The sequence below is a fragment of the Gymnoscopelus microlampas genome (assembly GCF_963454915.1).
Source record: "Gymnoscopelus microlampas genome assembly, chromosome: 4".
Lineage (NCBI taxonomy): Eukaryota > Metazoa > Chordata > Actinopteri > Myctophiformes > Myctophidae > Gymnoscopelus > Gymnoscopelus microlampas.
The window spans coordinates 41,938,635-41,961,502 of NC_139941.1; the positions used below are offsets into that span (position 1 = coordinate 41,938,635).

A 22,868-nucleotide genomic window follows, 5' to 3' on the forward strand; every position below is an offset into this window, starting at 1 on the left:
ACAGAAGGCTTCAAACAAACCCGTTCTAAACAATGTTTGGGCCCTTTTGTTTCTGTCTTCCCTTTATTCCAGTCCTCCATCGCAATCTACTGGCTCCTTTGTATTGATTTTCCTTTTCTCTGGGCCAGCCTCTATCTGTAGTTTTATATGCTCTTTTCTCAGTTTTTGTTTGCCCTTGTATTCACTGCAGTGTGAGAACGCTTTACACTTCTTGACTGGATGCAACTCATTAAAGACACTTAATTGATGAAGAGTGTAATTAGTGTGACAATCAGAGGGTGAGATCAATATGTTTTTGCCAAAGAACACATCACTGAGGACAAGGCTAAGAGAGTGGCATCTAAGGAGAACCCTATGTAGCAGTGACAACAAAATGGAAGGAAAGCGCAGGCCTGTTATTGACTTTTAGTCGATGAAAAGAAAAAAATCACCTACTATGCAAGCAAGAGCAGCTGTTTTTGTCTGGCTTGCTTCTTCATTCAAGCACCTTGGGAGAATGGTGACATTGTGATGCATCATGACTCCTATTTCCTTCTCAACTTAGAACACATATACACTTTGCCATACTCTTTAATATGTTAGACATCTTAAATTTATATCAGGGATAAGATAACAGATGATAAAACCATTCCCTTATAGAAAATACATAGCGCCTCTGCTAGATAAAAAAAAATCCACTTCAGGAAATATAAATAACTATGCATCGTTCAACCATCATATTACACCAAGTCAAATCAGGTGTTAATTAGTGTGACAGGCCCCTCTGACTGAGTGTGAAAATTGACTCTTCCGAGTATTAAATGTAAGTCTAAAAGATGTATTCAAACACTCAATTGTCATCATACAACATTTACACTTAAACGTCCAGTGTCAGAAAGACTTCAAATTGGAGCGTATAACACAAATAAATAACAATCACTTTACATTTTTTGTTGAGGCAGTTATGTTTTAATATAGTCCCAAAGTCTAGTGTCTATTTCATGTCTCAGCTTTGAACTAGGGTTTCTTCCCTGTCTGGAGAGGCTGAGTTCTCCCTTCTTTTCCTTTTCTTCTGTGCTGCTTGTCCTCCACCTGGTGGTGAAGAAGGGGATAGCATGTCTTCTTCCACGAGCCTGGAGAGGAGAAGGTCAACGCTTTGATCCAAAACTCCACTCAGGACCTTCTGCTCCTCATGGGAGAACCAACCCAGAACATAGCGGTCCACTGGTGTTTTACTGGATGGTCTGCCAATCCCCACTCGCAATCTGGGCATCACCTAGAGGAGAAAAGCTGACTCTGTAGTTTACTGCGTTCAACAAACGTAATAATTGTATACCTTTTGAGGATATTCATTACTACAGTTTGTGTAGTAAAATGATACATCAGATATTATCACTTAAAACAGAGATATAACAGCATAATAACCAGCTCAGTGGCCTTGTGGTTAGAGTTTCTGCCCTGAGACTGGGAGGTTGGGGTTCGAGTCATACCAAAGACTCATGCCACAAACCTATAGACCATATGGCTAATACAGAAATCTATGTCATCAATCATCATTGCACGCTCCCAATGCACACACAAATTCACATTGAGCATCATTGACACTTGCACAGAAATATGATGCAACGATAATAATATCAATAGTGGAGGGGCTTCTTACATCAGTCTGAAGACAGTCCAAGCAGGATCGAACACCATTATGGCCCCTGCAGGAAGAGACATCTTGAGGTCAGAATAATGATTATGCAGACAATTGAGGTAAATACACTCTAGGTAGGACATAACTTCATTAAGAAACACACCCGGCGCTTCCTCCATGTTTGAAGGCTAACTTCCCCAGTGATTTGTCCAGCTCATCATGGACGAGAAGTATGTCTTCTGGCTTGATTCTGTATTTCCCTGCTACAGTGTAGAGGAAACTTGGTTAGTTTAGGGGAAATTCTAATTCCGCTCTATTTGATTGAATTTAATAAAAAATATTCTGACAATATAAAACTAGCGAGTAGTTAAGTTTGTCTTCTTTTTTTAACCCCACCCCTAAAATGTATTTTTATAACCTTTTATTTTATTTTATTTGCGATCAGGCAGCAGACAACTGACAGGATGATCCATCATTGCACACAGCCACAACTACGTAAGCCTCTGACCTCACCTGCTTTGGTCACTGACACTCCATTGACATTCATCAGCAGCTTAGGACGAAGCAGCACCACTTGGGTATCCTGGATCTCTGAAACAATTACCTCACCAGACACGTGCTTGTCGCCGCGCCAACGGTCGGCCACCCCGAGCCTGGCAGCGAGCGCACCAAGTACAGCCATGCCCACGCTGTGCCTGGAACCTTCCATGCCAGGGTTACCCAATCCTACAACCTGCCCAGACAGATTACAGGACAACACACATGTAGAGGAACGTATTTCACAGTGCTTTTCTTACAGGTCCATATTGTGAAGCTGCTGGAAGGAACCCCATTATATCTGTTATTTACGTTTTGGCCTATACTTTTTGAACCATATGTCTCACAAATAATTTTGGATTTTATTTGGATGAATCTATCCAAATTCAAGCCATCTTTTATTATTTTTAGTGAAAATAGCTGGTAAACAAGCTCACAACACGTTGATGTAGATCGACTATTTTCACTATTCTAAAATGTTTTTCAAAATGATAAAAAATGCCTAATAATAACATTAGGCATAAGGGATTAGATAGGTAGCGCCTGAAACACACTCTGAAAGCTGAATTCAAATCGACCAGAAGGGGCGCTACAGATCTAAAAGAAAATGGGCGTGGCATAACACCATTTCAAGTTCCATGTCCAATCATTAGAAAACTTTAATTTAATTATTGTGACAGCAATTATTCTACATATATTTAGACATTTAATTATTGTGTTTTAACCCCAATTTAATAAACCATGGAAGAAACACAAATCGGTGAGTGACTGCTGCTCTGTTAACACAGTAGTGCAGGGGTCTTCAACGTTTTCAGGCCAAGGACCCCCTAGCTGAGAGAGAGATGAAGCAGGGACCCCCTCTATATTGTATAAACTTGTGTTTCAGATACTTTTTTGCTGCTCTTTATTCCCCTCTACACCTATAGCTCTTTGCCAAAAATAGCAGATCTACAAGCTCACAACGCCTCACAGCGTGAGGCGTTGTGAACTTGTAGATCTGCTATTTTTGGCTAAAGTTCTCCTCAGAAAAGGTATGCTAGGGTTCAAGTGGTTAATGTAAAAAAAAAATCCTATCACACAAAGATTTGGCGGACCCCCCCTGTAGTAACTCTGAGGACCCCCTAGGGGTCCCGGGACCCCCTGTTGAAGACCCCTGCAGTAGTGTGCACAAAGCCTCACTTACCAGCCTCCTCTTGGAGTGTATTTCTGCTTCACAGGCCATCACTGGAGTGAACGATGCACTCAGAAGAGCTCGGTTTATCACTCTTGATAAAAGTCGCCTCATTGTGGCAAAGTTCAACAGCTTCTTGAAAAAGTGTGATACACAGTGGCAAAGTTTACCAAAAGTTGTGACGTGTTTCATTGGTCCACGGTCATCATGCCCATTCTAACTGTATGTTATGCATTGTAGCACGGTAGCACCACAGCTAGCTTACAGTACCTTTAATATAGCAGGAACAGCTCATCATCAACAAGCCGTCCTAACGTATGTGGCTATAATTTGCTTTGATAAATGGCACTATCGGACATAAATAATCTCAAGTTAAACTGACTTAGATTTCATCAATACCATATGGTAAAGGTCTGACATAAAGACCAAAAATACCAGCTACCTAACTACAACAAGCTGTGTTCTAACAACACCGACCTTCCACGCTTTTCCATAGTAGTCAACGAGTTTACATAACAGAGAGTAGTTTATGGCCAATCTCCCACTACATTTACTGAACAGTGACATCTGGCTTGGAGGTGGAAAACTGCACTTGGACTCAGTAGAAAACCCATCATTTATGTGCAGTGGTAGTAGAGTAGGTAAAAGGTTAAGCATGAAATGACTGTTCCACTGTGACAAGATCCAGTAACCAGACATAAAGTTTTTTTTTCGTTTTTTTTTCTTCATTTGTATTGATATATATCCCATAAAGGCATAGCAATTGTTGTTTTGCACATAGCAATTGTTTCTTCAAACATGGACACTATGTAGCCTACCCTACATGTGTCCTGTGAAAGACCTCAAATACTTTTGTAGGACCGTGGCTATGCCATGGAATTTGAAGGGAATGTTATGTATTTGTTGATTTACTGATTCATTTAATGAACTTTAGATAAGTCTCAAGGAAGACAGGCAAATATCAATGGGATTGGTATTTTAAGATAGTCAAAAGGACAGTGCCCTGAATACCCTCATACCTCTACTCAACTACTTCTCCAAAGTGAGTGACACCCACAGAGCGACCATGATCTGGTACCACCCAAATTTAGAACAAACATGGGAAATTTTCATTCTACTACTCTGGCACCAAAATGTGGAATGCCCTGACACCATCTATTAAAGGAGGTGTAACACTGGTTTCTTTCAAAAATGTCCTGAAAAAATAAATATCTATCAGGAGACCTCAAGGGGGCGTAAATGTAATTTTCCCATCTCTTCTGTACTTGTTTGTATTTGTTGATGACATGTATTATTGTGTTAAATATTTATGCTGTGTTGATGAATTGAATACATATGACCACAATGGAAACAAGTCCCCAGGACCTTGTTATGTTATCCTTCTAGCCTTACTGTCTTATTGTACCACTTGCTGTTAACATTTCTGAAGTATTCAATCAATCAATCAATCAATCAATCAATTAAATGTATCAGATCAGCGTTTGTAAAAATGTGCTCTATAAATTAAGTGGATTGGATTGGATAAAATAAAATTAAGAATGAACAATACTGCTGTGACATACATTACATTTATTCATTCATGAATTATGACTTCAGTTTTTGAAATGGTTTTGTCCTTTCCAAATACATAATAGAGGTTTATGCTTGGTTACTGTACTGTTACTGCAATGGACATTTTAAGTTCATGGTTCTTTCAGTGAATTTGTGCCTCAGTCATCACTGGGGTAGCATGGAACAGCATCAGTGACCGGCTGACATCGCTCCACCACCGCGTTGATCTCCCCGACTCTCACACCATCGTAAGTTCCTGTGACAGTGGTCCAGCGGGTGTCCCCGTTGTGGTTGGTGCGGCTCAGCCTTCCGGTGAAGGGGATGTCCGCCGTCATTTTCCTCCCATCCATCCTCACAGCGCAGGAGTAGTTGGGTGGAACGAGAAGCTCCACTGAGACGGAGTGGCTGATGGATTCCACCATGGTTGTCCCCTCTGAGAAGGTCACGGTCTGCTCCTTTGAGAAGTCCACAGTCCCCGGTCCCAGGATTGGTACCTTGGCCTTCATGGTGGTAGTGCCGTTTCGGGTTTCCCTCCCGATGTCCCAGGTCTTCTCCACGGTGCTGGTCTTCTCTAGACTGACTTTCTTCTCTACACTGTTGCACTCCAGGTTGGTGACCTTGGCCAGTTGCAGGGTCTCTGGAGGGTGGTTGAAGAGCTCCATCTGATCGATACCGTACTCCACATGAGAGATGTGCTGGCTGTAGCTGTCCCTGTTTAGGGCCAGGACCTGGTAGCTTTTATACCAGTACTCATCACCCTCCCAGGGGAGGAAGAAGGCCTCATGTTTGGTCACAACCTTGCCAAGACCGTACTTGTTCTTGCCCACGAAGATATCCACATCAGGACACGTTCTGACTGCAAACCTGGGGACAGACCCATATGAATCTTCAACCCACTCAATGAACTCAAAGTGGTCCACGTTGACCAGCACCTCAAACTTGGAGGAGGTGTATTCATGCTCAGCGAAGGGGTACTGACAGAAGTCACCATTGCTGGGAGTGTAGTAGCCAGCCTCACAGTTGACTTTGCACACATAGTCAGTGCGCTCTGTGTAGCCGTTGAAGATGGAAACAGCGCCTTTTGGAAGAGAGCCTTCCCACTTGACCCATTTAAGGTTTTCATTCTCACCAAACATGGGGAAGGATAGGGAATCTGAATCCATCTCTCTCAGTTCGGCTGGTTTACTTCTATCCAGAGACGGAGCAACATCTTCTAACTGGGGGTTAAGCCAGGGCTCTATATGACAAGAGAGACAATATCTAATTTAAAATAGTGGTATTTTATATGAACAGACAGACGGACAGACAAAGACATACACATAGTCACATAGTCAGACAAAACTCTTCACTGGCATTTTTGTTTTACCACTTTACCACTTAAAAAAACTGGACCTCAGTTGGCTCTGTACTTGGACCGCTTTTTTCTGTCTATTTTAGCAGGATCCGCTCTATACCTTTAGGTATAGAGCGGATCCTGCTAAAATAGTCTGACCAATCAGAACGTTGACGGGTCTGACCAATCAGAACGTTGACGGGTCTGACCAATCAGAGCGTTGACGGTGAACACGGACAAAGTCAGGTATAGAGCAGGATCCGCTCTATACCTAAAGGTATAGAGCGTCTGACCAATCAGAACGTTGACGGGTCTGACCAATCACAACGTTGACGGGTCTGACCAATCAGAGCGTTGACGGTGAACACGGACAAAGTCAGGTATAGAGCAGGATCCGCTCTATACCTAAAGGTATAGAGCGGCTAGCGCCGCTAAAAATAGCTGATCTACAAGCTCACAATGTTCCCCCCAGAATATGAATGCTACGGGGTTCAAGTGATTAATCAAAATGTGAACACTAAATCCATTGTATGACTTACTGTTGAGGATTTGCTCCTCTCCCTCCAGCTGTGAGATGTAGAGCAGAGGGTCAGAGAGCAAGGCTGGACTGCAGAGCTGCAGGACAGCCAAGAGGACGTAGACACACCACCTCATCTGGACACATGGGGACCACACTCATTTATACTTTGTCACCTTGTAACATTCAAGTACTGTAAAGCCAAACATATTTCCAGCTATATAAATATCTGTATGTATAGTATATAGGCCTACATGCAGTGGTGGACAGTAACAGAGTACATTTACTCGAGTACCACACTCAACAGTATCTGTTTACTTACTTATTAGTGTTTGTATTTATGGATACTTGGATAACAATTGTACTTTTGACTCCACTACATTTCTAGGAAGGGAAAAAGTACATTATGAATTAACTACTGTAGATCTGTTATTTCAAATATTGCAAAAATAACACATCTACAAGCTCACAACGCACCGCATTTGGACTATTATTGATGCTGTTATATCTGGAAAATCGTTGAATTTGTTTAGAAAATGTCAAGAAAGCAACAATGCATTGATATGAGAAGAAAATGACACCATACAGAATTGGTATCAATAATAATGTATTCATCTTCCTGCTCCTTTTCGCTCATTGGTGTATTCGATGTAATGAATGTACGATACACTACACTACCATGTGCAAAACTAAATAAAATGAAATGAAATGTAAGAGTCTCTAAACAATGACACAGAAATACCATTCACCTTGCCTATGAGGCATGGTGCCAAATTAGATGGCTTTATACATAATCAAGTCAGTAGTTGTATTGATTTTGGATCAGTTCTAGCCAGAAACAAGCCATCATTTTCTTTTAAGACCAGCTTTAAGAATGTTTTATGGTTATGTTTTCAGATTCAGTTTATCCCAATTTAGATTATCAATCAAGACTTGACATAACCACATATATAGAATCATACTGCAGAGTGAATTGTAAACGCTACAGTACAGATTATAGTCCACCACTTCATTCCATATCCAAGTGTAAAGAAAGTGTTTTACCTTGATAGGTTCCTCCTGCAGTGAGATGCCCTGCTACGTGCGCAGAGTTTTAAACCTGTTTATTGCCCACAATAAACATCTAGCTTTAGCAGCCTATGGACTGTCCTGCTGCTTGTTATGAATAGAGACCTGTCACAAAATGAGTGCACAGTGGATAGAAGAGTGGCAGCAATCTAACTATTGTGGCATTGTTACCTTTTCCTCCATAAAAAGGAAATGCAATTCTGAATGTGCTGTCCTTAGTATTCTATAAAATTATCCCTTTCCACATCAACAGCATAATTTGAACAAGCTAACACTTTCTAAGTATTAGACAATGAATTACACATGTACGTTTTATGTGCTAAGCAAGCTGTATATCCCCAGAACCCAATAAATCAGTTTGTCAAAAATATTTTTAGCTGCGTTTTCTGGTTGTGTATTGACAATTACACAACCAGTTGAAGGTTGAGACTGATACGACATTAGGACACCGTGATAAATGCAAGATAGCAACATTATAATAATAAAGGTAATAATAATAAAATATTCATATTCATATTCATAACTATTATTATTTTTGAAAAATCCCATTATTATTATTATTATCATCTTTATTTGTAAAGCAATTGTTTAAAACAGAGTCACAAAGTAGAATGAGACAAGCTATATAATTACATAAAAAAGTAGAAAAAAAGAACACAAAAACATAAATGTTGTAAAATAGTAATAAAGTGATAAAAAAGGTCTGATTGAGACATTAACTGCATCTGCTCATCGATTGTCTGGAGACATGATAGCAACAGTGAGTCATTTGCTGAGATCTTACATAACCACTGCCACTGCAGCGATAATACCAGGTCTCATTGTGGAGATGGCTTTTGAAACTACCATTGTTCTCTATGGACAGACCTATCATAGATAAGCACTGATGTCAAGGCCAGCTGAGGACATCCTTGGGACAGATAGGTATTATCAGTCTGTTGATGCATGAATGTGGACTCTGTGTTGAAATGTATAGAGGTCTTTCACATTGATTGAGACCATAATATGGTCTCTCTCATCTGTGTCATAACTATGTCATTAGCACTTACACCCTTGCAGCTATTCTCACATTCAGCTGACTGTGAATACTAGCCATTCAATGTCACTCAGTGTGATATTTGCCTGTACATTGACTGCAGTCGCTGAATGTGAACAAGCAGTGATTTAGGGCCATTCATAGTTGCCATCATCTGGTCTCTGCTGTTTACAATGATGAGTAGATGAATATAATCAGTATACTGTACATAGAAGGAAGTTTCATCTTATAGTAGAGCATTATAAATACACACTATCCTGCCAGCTCAATGATTCGTTGTCTCAGAGGTTGTTCATTGTAAAAGACAAAATGTAAGTTCCAACTTCATTTGTTGGAAAGCACATATACAAACCTTTTTTTTGGTCTATTATTGCTGAGGCTATATATTTATAATATAATGATTTTATAATAAATATAAATTAACCTTTTTGTCCACTGTGCTGTTGTCTTGAATATACAACACGATGCCAGTGTCTGATAATGTTGCATTAAAGAGTGTTGATGATGGTCTGAGGACCGAAACATCCACTCTCTGTGTCACTTTATTTTCACCATGTCACTTTTTGCACTAAAGAGCATCTAAAGAGCCTCAGTTTTCATCCTTCATTGTGCGAGCCCCTTCTTTTCGTTTATGGACTCTAATGTTGCATTAAAGACATGTGTTTCGAAAGTATTTGTAACAAAAATACATAGACTTCTCAGATTACTAGACACTGTGTCTGACAGTAACTGTACTTAGAGTAAAATCTGGTGAGCTGCATTTGGTCATTATGGTTCTACTGTCTGGAACCAACTGTGTGTGTGTGTGTGTGTGTGTGTGTGTGTGTGTGTGTGTGTGTGTGTGTGTGTGTGTGTGTGTGTGTGTGTGTGTGTGTGTGTGTGTGTGTGTGTGTGTGTGTGTGTGTGTGTGTGTGTGTGTGTGTGTGTGTGTGTGTGTGTGTGTGTGTGTGTGTATACCTTCCTGGTATCATTGTGTGATGCTATTAGCTGGATTGCTATATAAAGGAATGCTTTGCTGAAATGAAGTGCTGGATTAAAAAAAATCAAAAATCTTGTGAAAGTAAGATCCTTTTATTTGGTCTCCAAAATCACCATATTGGCAACTAACTAATTAGGCCTAGGCCTACAAGGAATCATTTATTGGTATATTTATGTCAGTTAAGAAATATTTCCAAAATTAAGTGTCCTTGTCCTATGTCCTTGACGTGGAGAACAATTATTCATGCCTGTATTTCAACCCGTCTCAATGTACTATTTTAACTACTTATATTCCACCCTTATTAAAAAAAGCAATCATCTGTAGCCTAGCTGGTTCATTATGCAACAGCTACTCTTACTCTTTTAGAGAAGAGACCATGTTACTTGTAACACCCCTCCAATGGCTTCCAAAGGCTTTTAGAATACATTTTAAGATTTTATTAATTGCATACAGTACAAGGCATTTAACGTTCCAAGTTCCAACTCTCTCTGCTTTGAGTTAATTAAAGGGGACTGGGAATTTGCCCAACCATTCATAATTCATACAGATACATCTGTATCTTCTTTTTCAATGACCTACCATTCATAATTATGTGTTGTTGTGAGGGTGGGGTATGGGTCATGAATGTATGGTTGGATGGTGTTTATAAATGCTTCTTACTGTATGTGTGGGTGGAGGGTGGGAGGGGGGAGGTACTGTATGTTTGTTGTAGTTGTTGCCTTTTAATGAGAAGCACATTCATTGAGATTGCTTTGTGTGAAATGTGCAATACCAACAAATTACTTAAAATCCCACATCATCTTATTATTCCATATATTTATTGAAATATATTGAGTGTTCTTACAGCATTTTCACGATGGCAGGCAAAATCAGTTTTTGCAACTCATTCGTACAGTATACTGTGTTTTACCCAACAGTCCTTTAACAGACACCAACCCTGAGAGTAATCTTTTTCATGAAGGTGCCAGAGACATCAGAGGTATTTTAACGTCAGTGTCTTAAGGGCAGGGCTCGGCGTCGGCCACAGGCTCACAGCGGTCAATCACTGCCCGAACCTCTCCGATCTGCACCCCATCGTACGTGCCTGCAATGGAGGTCCACTGGGTCTCCCCATTGCGGTAGGTCCGACTGAGGCGGGCCGTGTAGGGGATGTCAGCTGTAATCTTACGACCCTCCATGCGGACAGTACAGGAGTGGTTAGGTGGGACGGTGATTTGCACGGACACAGAGTGGCTCAGGGCCTCCACCATAGTGGTCCCTCTGTTAAACTGCAGTGTCTTCTCCCCCGTGAACTCAATGCCCCCGGAGCCGATGAGGGGGATCTTGCAAGTGATGCCACCGGTGACACCCAGCATGGTGGAGCGGCCGATGTTCCAGGTGGTTTCCACCTCCGTTGTCTTGGAGATAGTCACGGTCTTCAACACATTCTGGCACTCATTGTTGGTCACCCCAGAAATGCGCATGGTCTCTGGTGGGTACTGGAAGATCTCTACCTCATCAATGAAGTACTTGACATCAGAGATATGCTGGCTATAGGCATCCCTGTTAACGGTCAGTACTTGATATGATTTATACCAGTACTCATCACCCTCCCAGGGGAGGAAAAATGCCTCATACTGAGGTACCACCTTACCAAGTCCATACTTGTTTTTCCCCACATAGATGCTTCCTCCAGGACAGGTCTTGGCGGAGTGTGGAGGCACCGAACCATGGGAATCCTCCTTCCACTCCAGGAACTCAAAGTTGTCCTTGTTGGACAGGATCTCAAATTCAGGGGCATAGTACTCGCTGTCTCCATAAGGGTAGCGGCAGTAAGGACCCAGGCTTGGGTTGTAGAACCCAGCCTCGCATCGGTATTTACAGACGTAGTCAGTGCGTTCGGTGTAGCCGTTGTAAATGGCCACAGCACCGTTGGGGAGGGAACCGGTCCAAGTCAGCCACTCCAGATTGACATTGTCCGCAAACATGAAGGAGGTGGGCATCTCTTGATCCTCCTGATCCTCATACTCAGCGGGAGTCAGGGGGCCTGGAACCAGTATGTCACTGCCCACTGGGGGAACCCACCCCTGCAATTCTGGGTTCAGCAGGGACACTGTGTCAAAGACAGAGATGACATGGCAGGCATTGGCAGGGTGTTTCATTCGTAATCAAATCCAATTGACCAACATGGAAATAAATCAGAATGAATCTCTCCAAATATATATCCCTTAGAGCAGTGGTTTTCAACCTTTTTCATGCCAAGGACCCCTAAATTGATATACATTTGGCCGCGGACCCCCGTCTGAAAATGTTTTGTGCCAGGGACCCCCAGAAGCAAAGATTTGAGTTAAAAATGTATGTAATGTATTGTAAATATATTCAAAGATTTGCACACATTTTCAAGATTTTTCAAAAATAGCAGATCTACAAGTTCATAGCGCGGCACTCAGTGCCGCGCTATGAGCTTGTAGATCTGCTATTTTTGAATAGCCAAAACTAAGTGGTTAAAATGATTGCGACGCTATGTTAACTAATTTTGCTGGGGACCCCCTGGTACTCCCCCAAGGACCACTGGTGGTCCCCGGACCACTGGTTAAAAACCACTGCCTTAGAGGGTCATATACCTCTTCTGTGCTGTGAGCTCCGCCTCACAATGTCCTGCAGGCTGGCAGAGGCCAGCCCCAACAGGGCTAAGAGCACCAATGCTGACAGCTTCATCTAGGGACAGGCAGAGTAAGGAAATCAGTCTTGATTATATCATCTTTTCCATAATCTTGCAATATACATAGATTAAGGAAGCTAACCAGAATGCCAATGTTAGGAAGTTGTTTTTAAATAATGTCAAATGGTAAATGGTAAAAATCCATCTGTCATTGTGGTCTGCACGGCTGGGCAATACTGTATATTGAATTTGCCACTATAGGATGCCATGATATGATGCCATCATATAGATGTTTTGTAATGAAATATTTAGTATTGCAATATTATAAACATCCTTAATTAATATTTTATCATAACAAGGGAATATAATTCAATGCCATCTTTCTATTTCTGTCGGTTACACTGCTAACTGTGTAAATGAGGAATTACAGAGAAATGTAACAATATTGACTCATACTGAATATTGACTTGTGACGTCCATAAATATCGAGCACGTTTAAGTCATATTCCTCGGCTGTACCGAGCAATTCTATCTCTGACACACCAAGCACATACCATTCTAATCACAGAGTTATAGAATTCCATTATCATTATACACTGTATCTCTCTCATGGGCCTAATACACACAACCCTTGGAGCTAAAAATACAGGCAGTGCACTCACCGTTACTGCTGTCCCCCAGTGAGTCTACCTCTTGTCACCAGCAGGTTTATATAGTTGCTTTATGGCCAACTCATAAATCACAGCATGTTACTCTCACTCTGTGTTCTGAGGTGGACCAATAAACTAACTGGTACAGTGGATTTGTAGATCATGGAATGGACATGAAAGATTCAAATTGTTCATCTCGATGGCTCTCTTACATCAGGACTGGATGTGATTCACTTTCCACTGATTAACTGAGTTTTCTTCAGAGCAACAAACATGGTATCTCTATCAAAACATTTTGTCAAAAGAAATGATTTGCAATGAATGAAGGGTTTTGTTATCTGTGACTTGCTGTTTTAGCAATGAACCTCTAATATAACCTCAATGCTATATTATGAGCTCTTCCTATTGAACTCTATAGGACAAAGTATGATACTGTACATTTACAGTACCATACTTGTCAAATTAATACAAGTATGAACACGTTCACAGAGTTGATAAACAATATTAGGCTATTTGCAAACTCCTTATTCCATAACAGGACAAAAGGTTGCCTTTGTGCTAATTTCTGCACCTGTGATAAAGCAGCGCCTAAGAAATGAAAGATAAGATTTGGGATTATTAACAGGATAAAGAAAACAAGCTGATAAAAGAGTGATAAGCAATGGTAAAATCAATAAAGCACCAATTTATTTTCTGTAGGACACAGCTACCACCCATCCATTTGAAATATTGTAGAACTTGAAATATAGAACCAAACTTTTTATTACCCTGCCCACCTGCACCTGTGTGTGTGTGTGTGTGTGTGTGTGTGTGTGTGTGTGTGTGTGTGTGTGTGTGTGTGTGTGTGTGTGTGCGTGCGTGCGTGCGTGCGTGCGTGCGTGCGTGCGTGCGTGCGTGCGTGCGTGCGTGCGTGCGTGCGTGCGTGCGTGCGTGCGTGTGTGTGTGTGTGTGTGTGTGTGGTGGGGGGATGCTATGCCACGCAATTATACCTTCCTGGTATCATTGTGGATTGCTATATAAAGGAATACTTTGCTGAAATTAAGTGCTGGATTTAAAAAAATAATTCTCCATCTCGTGAAAGTAAGATCCTTTTAGTTGGCCCCCAAATCACCATATTGGCAACTAACTAAATAGGCCTAGGCCTACATGGAATTATGTATTGTTAATTTTTTGTTAGTTAAGAAATATTTACAAAATTAATAAATGTTGTCCTTGATGTATAGAGAAAAATGATTCATGCCTGTATTTCAACCCTTCTCAATGTATTACTTTAACTACCGGTACTTATATTCCACCTTTATTTAAAAAAAGCAATCATCTGTAGCCTAACTGGTTCAATATGCAACAGCTATACTTTTTAGAGAAGAGACCATGTTACTTGTGTTATGTTAACACCCCTCCAATGGCTTCCAAAGGCTTTTAGAATACATTTTAAGATTCTATTAATTGCATACAAGGCATTAAATGGTCAAGTTCCAACTCTCTCTGCTTTGAGTTTATTAAAGGGGACTGGGCATTTGCCCAACCATTCATGTGTGTGTGTGTGTGTGTGTGTGTGTGTGTGTGTGTGTGTGTGTGTGTGTGTGTGTGTGTGTGTGTGTGTGTGTGTGTGTGTGTGTGTGCGTGCGTGCGTGCGTGCGTGCGTGCGTGCGTGCGTGCGTGTGTGTGCCTTGGAATCGGATGGTTCCAGATTCAATCCTCAGCTCCTCCTCGACCTCCTGGCTTTGTGTTCGGAGTGTCCTTGAGCAAGACCCTTAACTCAATTGCTCCCGATGAGAGGGTTGGTGCCTTATATGGTGTCCTCCACTGTCGATGTGTATAAGTTTGTTTGAATGGGTGACAGTAATGGACATTTTAAAGTGCTTTTGAGAAAGGTGTGTGAACAAAATAAGATAACAATTGGGTATATTGTCATGAACCTTTGTGGGAATGATCCCATGCTTTTTGTTTGAAATCAAGGTCAAAATGATATAATCAGCTATATCTCACACATGCCATTTTAAGATGACACAATTCTACTCACTAGTCTGCATCTCATTGGTGGGAATAGACAGAAATCTTGTGCCATGGCATCTTATAATGTGCATTAGTGAGGACCAATTAAATTATATGAAGATTTGTAAATTGAAGTGGTCCTTTAAGACTGTTCCAGGTTCCAGCCTGCTCCAGGAGAAGTTTTCAATCTGGTACAACATCCAATAGCTTGCCAAGTTGCCATGCGTCATTACTCCATGGCAAAAACATCTTTATTGTTTGTTCATGCATTTACAATAAAGAGACAGAAGGGGGCAGCAACTGCTTGACTAAACCACCCAGTGAGGGAAGACCATGGTAATGCTCTTACTCAGCCTTTGCTTGTCCTTGAATAGACTTTGCTTGGCCCGGAATATAATGAAGATGTTCAATAGAAACTGCAGAGTCAAGCACTGTCATATATCAGCATCATAAATATCTTTCCCTTTCCCTTAAACCAATACATTCTGAGGAGCCCACAGATATTCTCTGCAATTGCATTACAGGTTTTCTTAATTATTTAAACGCATTTCCAGAAAATATTGCTACATTTCTAAAAACTCTACACAGAAACTGAATAAGAGTGATGGCAACATTTCATGAATCTCTTTTCAAATGAAACAAAACCATGTTCTCCTATCAAAACCGTATAACACTCACCCAGGCTAGAATAGATCTTATATCTTACTAGCATTAACTTCACACTGGTGTGATCACTTTAAAACAAAAACAAAAATACAGTTTAATTTATACAATTTAGCATCATGATGCAACATATTCAAATGTATAAAACTATCACAAAAGCGTGTTGATATTTATCCTATACCGTATATATATGGCATAGGCAAAACTAACTACTGTAATTCTGTACAGTTCAGCAAAGTGTGTGAACTGTCACTTGAGCTTGTATTGTGCATTATACAATACAATGCAATGTCATCCAAGTTTTGACAAGCTACAAAAATGTGATGCATTTTGACAATTCATACAGTAATGGCATTGATGAAAAACACTTTGCACTTTAAATCAATGTACAAACAGGAATGTAAGTAGGCCTACATCTTTATTTGCTACGGTAAAATGTCAACATTAGTCTGCATGCAGCTCTGCTCCTATTTCGCCCCCAAAATCACCATATTGGCAACTACCTAATTAGGCATACAAGGAATTATTTGTAATTTCTTTGTCAGTTAAGAAATATTTCCAGAATTAAATCATTTTGTCCTTGACGTAGTGAAAAAATATTCATACCTGTAATTCAACCCGTCCCAATGAATTACTGTAACACTTATATTCCACCCTTATCATCTGTAGCCTATAGCTGGTTCAATATGCAACAGCTAGACTTTTTTAGAGAAGAGACCATGTTACTTGGATTATGTTAACACCCCTCCAATGGCTTCCAAATGCTTTTAGAATACATTTTAAGATTTTATTGATTGCATACAAGGCATTAAATGGTCAAGTTCCAACTCTCTCTGCTTTGAGTTAATTAAAGGGGACTGGGCATTTCCCCAACCATTCATATTTCATACAGATCCATCTGTATCTTCTTTTACAATGACCTACCATTCATAATCATGTGTTGTTGTGAGGGTGGGGTATGGGTCATGAATGTATGGTTGGATGGTGTTTATAAATGCTTCTTATGTGTGGGTGGAGGGTAGGAGGGGGAGGAGGTACAGTGTATGTATGTTTGTTGTAGTTGTTGTCTTTTAATGAGAAGCACATTCATTGAGATTGCTTTGTGTGAAACGTGCAATATAAAATGACTTAAAATCCCACATCATTTCATTATTCCATTCATTTATTGAAATATATTGAGAATTTTCACGATGGCAGGCAAAATCTGTTTTTGCAACTCACTCATACTGTATACTGTGTTTTACCCGACAGTCTTTTAACAGACACAAACCGTGAGAGTAATCTTTTTCATGAAGGTGCCAGAGACATCAGAGGTATTTTAACGTCAGTGTCTTAAGGGCAGGGCTCGGCGTCGGCCACAGGCTCACAGCGGTCAATCACTGCCCGAACCTCTCCGTACTGCACCCCTTTGTACGTGCCTGTAATGGAGGTCGACTGGGTCTCCCCGTTGCGGTAGGTCCGACTGAGGCGGGCCGTGTAGGGGATGTCAGCCGTCATCTCACGACCCTCCAAGCGAACAGTACAGGTGTGGTTAGGTGGGACGGTGAGTTGCACGGACAAAGAGTGGCTCAGGGTCTTCGTCGTAGTGGCCCCACTGTTAAACTCCTGTGTCACCTCCGCCTTGATCTCAATGCTCACGGAGAGGATGTCGGGGATCCCGGCAGTGATGGTAGAGGTGACACCCTGCATGGTGGAGCGGCCGATGTTCCAGGTGGTTGCCACCTCCGTTGTCTTCTCGAGATTCACGGTCTTCCCCACCTTTTGGCACCCATTGTTGGTCACAACAGATGTGGTCATGGTCTCTGGTGGGTGCTTGAAGATCTCTACCTCATCAATTAAGTACTTGACATTAGAGATATGCTGACTATAGACATCCCTGTTAATGGTCAGTACCTCATATGTTTTATACCAGTGCTCACTACCCCCCCAGGGGAGGAAAAATGCCTCATTCGTAGGTGACACCTTACCAAGTCCATACTTGTTTTTCCCCACATAGTAGTTATCATAAGGACAGGTCTTGATGGAGTTTGGAGGCACCGAACCATAGGAATCTGCCTTCCACTCCAGGAACTCAAAGTTGTCCTTGTTAGCCAGGATCTTGAATTCACGGGCTTTGTACTCTTTGTTTCCATAAGGGTAGTGACAGTGAGAATCCAGGTCTGGGTTGTAGAACCCAGCATTGCACCTGGATTGACAGACGTAGTCAGTGCGTTTAGCGTAGCTGTTGTAAATGGACACAGCACCGTTGGGGAGAGAACCGGTCCAAGTCAGCCACTCCAGATTGACATTGTCCTCAAACAGCAATTCTGGGTTCAGCAGGGACAGACAGAGAGGACATGGCAGGGTGTTTCATTTGTAATCAAATCCAATTTACAAACATGGAAGTAAAATAGAACGAATCTCTCCAAATATAATCCCTTAGAGGGTCATTTACCTCTTCTGTGTCGTGAGCTCCGCCTCGCAATGTCCTGCAGGCTGGCAGAGGCCAGCCCCAACAGGGCTAAGAGCACCAATGCTGACAGCTTCATCTAGGGACAGGCAGAGTAAGGAAATAAGTCTTGATTATATCATTTTTTCCATAGTCTTGCAATATATATAGATTAAGGAAGCTCACCAGAAAGCCAATGTTAGGAAGTTTTTTTTAAATAATGTCAAATGGTAAATGGTAAAAATCCATCTGTCATTGTGGTCTGCACGGATGGGCAATACTGTATATTGAATTTGCCAATCTCAATCTGAATATTGACTTTTGTCCATTATATCTATAAATATCGAGCACTTTTAAGTCGTATTCCTCGGCTCTAGCGAGCAATTCTATCTCTGGCACACCAAGCACATACCATTCTAATCACAGAGTTATAGAATTCCATTATCATTATACACTGTATCTCTCTCATGGGCCTACTACACAACCCTTGGAGCTAAAAAAAATACAGGCAGTGCACTCACCGTTACAGCCATGTCCCCCAGTGAGTCTACCTCGATCTTGTCACCAGCAGGTTTATATAGTTGCTTTATGGCCAACTCATAACAGACATTCAAATGTTTTTGTTTGTACAGGCTGCTGCTGGGAAGTGCAAACTAGGTTGTACATGATTGACCCATAGACCTTCCTCTTCTTGGTCATCTGTTTGTCATAATGACATGGCAAAAAGCGATGGACAATACTAAAAAAGCTGTAGCTCCAGTCGGGGCTCTTTGCTCTTTGCTCATTTTGTGCGATTGGCTTAACTTGTGTTTTGACTATTTTTAACTTAAGTTCTGACATTGTCTCTACCAATTTTGACTCTATCTTTCTTTGAGACTCCCTTGTGTATTTGCCAGACCCAGGGGGTCGGCCTACAGGAGGCTTTGTCGGTCTCGGTCTGTCCCTCTTTTCCTCCCCAGCCATTCAGGAACGCTTCAGATTTCAACCACCTTCTTAGAAACTCCATTCAAACTGTAAAAAAAATCCAGCTTACTGTGTACATGGGTGCTTGTATTTTTAATTTTTAGCGGTGCCAACCACTCTATATCTGACTTTGTCTGTGTGTCCGTGTGTCCGGGTGTCCGTGTGTCTGTCCGGGTGTGTGTCTGTCCAATAAACAAATATTGATGACAACATCAATACGGGGCTCATCAAAGGCACCGCTTCCTTCACACAGGGTGTGATTTTTAAATAATTTGTAGTTTTTGAAATATTTGACTTTAAACACCCCAAAAAGTCTATGGGAAAGTCAATGTTATTTGAACTGAAAACTTAAATACAAATACATTGGACATAAAGAATTTGAATACCAGTCATTAAGCTACTAGACTGAAGTAATTAAAGCGGGTCACGTTTGCAATTGTAACAGCTGAGATCAATAATATCTCAGTATTCTATTAACATACATTACCCACTTCAGCCATATATACATTTTGGCCATTTGAAAATAGCCGATCTACAAGCTCACAATGCGGCGCGATGCAAACTTGTAGATCTGCTATTTTCAAAAGATCTTTTGACATTTTTTACATTTGAAAAATTGTGAAATGGGACATTCTGCATAATGAGTACTTTCTACTTTTGGTACTTTAAGTACATATTGATACCAATGCTTTTGTACTTTCACTCAAGTACATTTTGAATTCCGGACTTTTACTTGTAACAGAGTAGCCTGCTTCTACATTGAAGTATTGATACTTTTACTTAAGTAAAGAATGTGATTACCTTTTCCACCACTGGGGGTATTGAGCGTTGTTCAACTGTACAGTTGAACTGTAGCCAATTATGTTTTTTCCCCTGTGTCTGGTCTTGTTAAGATTGAATCCCGTTCATGAATAATTCCCCATGCAGGGCTGTATTGGCATCAAGTTCAACACACTCTTTGAAAAAGAGAACATGACCTTGAGCAGCAATATATTGATACAGAGATACAGAACTGGAGACCTGTCGCTCTCACCCCGATCGTCAGCAAGTGCTTCGAGAAACTGGTGAGGGAATACATCAGCTCCACGCTACCTGCCTCGCTGGATCCGTGGCAGTATGCATACCGCAAAAACAGATCCACCGACGGCGCTATTGCCATGGCTCTCCACACCGTCCTCTCGCACATGGACAACAAGCTGCTGAAGGACAAATATGTACGTATGCTGTTTGTGGACTACAGCTCAGCATTCAACACCATTGTCCCAGCAATACTTGACAAAAAGCTCAGAGACCTAGGGCTACACCCAAGCATGTGCGACTGGATACAGGACTTCCTGTCCAACCGACATCAGGTGGTGAGAATGGGCAGCATCACATCTGACCCCCTGACCCTCAACACCGGAGCACCCCAGGGATGCGTGCTGAGCCCTCTCCTCTACTCCCTGTACACGTATGACTGCATAGCCACACATGTCTCCAACACCATCATAAAGTACGCGGACGACAGTGATAGGCCGAATCGTAAACAACGACGAGTCTGACTACAGAGATGAGATCAACTCACTGGCGCTCTGGTGCCTGGTACAACCTCGCTCTCAACGTCGACAAGACCAAAGAACTGATCGTGGACTTCAGGAGGCCGCGGAGAGACCATGCGCCCATCCTCATCGACGGTGCTGCAGTGGAAAGGGTTAGCGAGTTCAAGTTCCTCGGAGTACACATCGAGGAGGACCTTAAATGGGAGACGCACACCACACACGTGAAGAAAAAGGCTCAGCAGAGACTGTACTGGCTCCGCCGCCTGAATAAGCTTGGAGTAGGACAGCGCATCCTCAAGCTGTACTGCAACAGTTCGGTTGAAGGCGTCCTAACAGGCTGCATCACGGCCTGGTACGGGAACTGCACTGCCCGAGAGAAGATCAACCTACAGCGAGTAGTGCGATCGGCAGAGCGAATAATGGGAAGCGAGCTCCCAGCGCTTCAGGATCTGTACAAGAAGCGGTGCGTGGTCAAAGCCAAGCGCATCATTAAGGACAAGTACCACCCAAGTCACAGACTGTTCAGAACCCTACAACGACCGCGACCGGGCAAGGGGGACCTACCGCAGTATCAAGAGTTCCACCACCAGGTTCTGGAATAGTTTTAACCCGGCTGCTGTCAGAATGCTGAATGAAGCATGAGCCCTTTTCAGCAGCCTGACAACAGGCGGTACTGCCCAGCTGGTTGCAGACTTTTCTGGCTCTTCCTGAACACACCTGTGGATTATTATACCAGGAAATGACTTGGACTTATGAGGAATCATACCAGCGAAAAACCCTTCAGGTGTACAGTTTGTGACAAAAGCTTTAGTCAAAATGCTAATCTTAAGAAACACATGTTGATACACACAGAGGAAAGCCTTTAGCGGTACACTTTGTGGCAAAAGCTTTAGTCAAAATGCTAAAGATTACTTTTTGTTGCTCTCCCTCATGGAGCTACTTGCGGATTATACCAGGGTCAGTCCACCCTTAGGTGAACACGCACTGACCCTCTGCACCTTAATCCCCATGTATAACGCACAAACTTTTTTTGGTTTTTTTTATTTTTTATTATTGCGCTCTTTTTTCTCTCTAAGCACCTTAGCGTCTATAAGTATATCATGCACAGTATACATACATTGCTGCTATGCTCAGGTACCTTAGTTTGTCTCTTATCTCAGGTACTTTGCAAATATGTAGATAACTTGTCTTTGGCCTTCTATTGTTCTCTTGTTGATCTCCTTCCCACTTGCCCCCTACCCCTCTTCTTCTTCTCTCTCCCCACTCTTCTTTCTACGGAATATAACGTTGCGATGGGAGTGATGTACAAAAACGAATTTCACCCACTTTTTTACCTTGTAAACCTGTGATGTGACAATAAACCTGATTCTGATAGGATGTGATCAATTACACTAACCCACTGTACTCACATGCACAAATTGATCGCACAACTATTTCCCTTTCTAAGAGTTCTGCTCAATTGGAAACAATAGACTTGTTTCATCCTGACATCGTTGTGCTTTTTAACAATTGTTGATAAGCTGACTATGTATATTGGGGAATGTCGTTGTCTTCAATGAGTCTGTTATGGATTTCTGCAGTCCATATTTATAATTCTTGTTCTGCAGTAAAGGTGTTGGTTGGTGGTGGTCGTAAAGGTTTGTGTGCAGCTACAGTGTAAATGTGAAAAACAACGCTTTACAAAATTTTGCCATTGTGTGTATAGTTCCAGATTTTGTGTGTAAAACTTATACCTATTCCTCTGCATATTTTTGTTTATAGACTCTAACTGTTGTTAATTGGCTGTTTTGGAGATTACATTTACCTTACATTTATGGTTCACAATGAAGAAGCAGAAGCTGCCTGTGGTTTATTGACCCATGACACTTTGATATTATAGATGACATGGCTGATGAGGGTTGCAGGGATTGGGTGTCATGGTGGCTCAGCGGTTAGCACTGTTGCCTCACGGTCCTGGATTAGAATCCCACTGGGGGACAACTGTGGGTGTGTGTAAATGTACTGACAATAAATACACTTCATTTAACGTCCATGACCTACTGGATAGCTGCAGTAGCCACTAGGGCCAAGGTATGGTAGAGACGTAGAGTTCTGTTTTGGTTAAACTACACTCAGCATAGTGGCCCTATGTTTCTCACCACTATGACTGCTCTTACAACAGATAAATAAAATATAGTACC

At 41.6% G+C, this 22,868-nt stretch overlaps 4 protein-coding genes across 6 annotated transcripts; all 4 read right to left on the reverse strand.

Moving 5' to 3' along the window:
- Positions 1-539: 539 nt before the first annotated feature.
- On the reverse strand, positions 540-3,808 carry ptrh1 (peptidyl-tRNA hydrolase 1 homolog). 3 transcript variants are annotated; one of them, XM_084054876.1, is made up of 6 exons: positions 3,597-3,808; positions 3,339-3,458; positions 2,132-2,351; positions 1,782-1,881; positions 1,640-1,685; positions 540-1,255 (listed from the first exon to the last, which is right to left on the reverse strand). In XM_084054876.1, exons 2-6 carry the CDS (start codon positions 3,438-3,440, stop codon positions 986-988), a joined length of 738 nt encoding a protein of 245 aa, XP_083911002.1. In that variant the 5' UTR covers positions 3,441-3,458; positions 3,597-3,808; the 3' UTR covers positions 540-985. The 3 variants fall into 3 exon arrangements, with proteins under 3 accessions (XP_083911002.1, XP_083911001.1, XP_083911000.1); XM_084054875.1 differs by having other exon boundaries at positions 3,339-3,461; XM_084054874.1 differs by having other exon boundaries at positions 3,339-3,808.
- A 1,227-nt stretch (positions 3,809-5,035) lies between these two features.
- LOC311044082 (natterin-3-like) lies at positions 5,036-6,864 on the reverse strand (the record flags this gene model as incomplete). Its single annotated transcript, XM_084055503.1, has 2 exons — positions 5,036-6,114; positions 6,750-6,864. 2 exons carry the CDS (start codon positions 6,862-6,864, stop codon positions 5,036-5,038), a joined length of 1,194 nt encoding a protein of 397 aa, XP_083911629.1.
- A 3,745-nt stretch (positions 6,865-10,609) lies between these two features.
- LOC311044564 (natterin-3-like) lies at positions 10,610-13,183 on the reverse strand. The gene is made up of 3 exons (XM_084056247.1): positions 13,114-13,183; positions 12,414-12,507; positions 10,610-11,902 (listed from the first exon to the last, which is right to left on the reverse strand). The coding sequence occupies exons 2-3, from the start codon at positions 12,505-12,507 to the stop codon at positions 10,809-10,811; spliced, it is 1,188 nt and encodes a 395-aa protein (XP_083912373.1). The 5' UTR covers positions 13,114-13,183; the 3' UTR covers positions 10,610-10,808.
- A 3,760-nt stretch (positions 13,184-16,943) lies between these two features.
- On the reverse strand, positions 16,944-18,287 carry LOC311044563 (natterin-3-like; the record flags this gene model as incomplete). Its single annotated transcript, XM_084056246.1, is given in 3 exon segments — positions 16,944-18,108; positions 18,111-18,185; positions 18,189-18,287. Coding segments are annotated over 3 exon segments (1,191 nt in total). The 3' UTR covers positions 16,944-17,091.
- Positions 18,288-22,868: the final 4,581 nt, after the last annotated feature.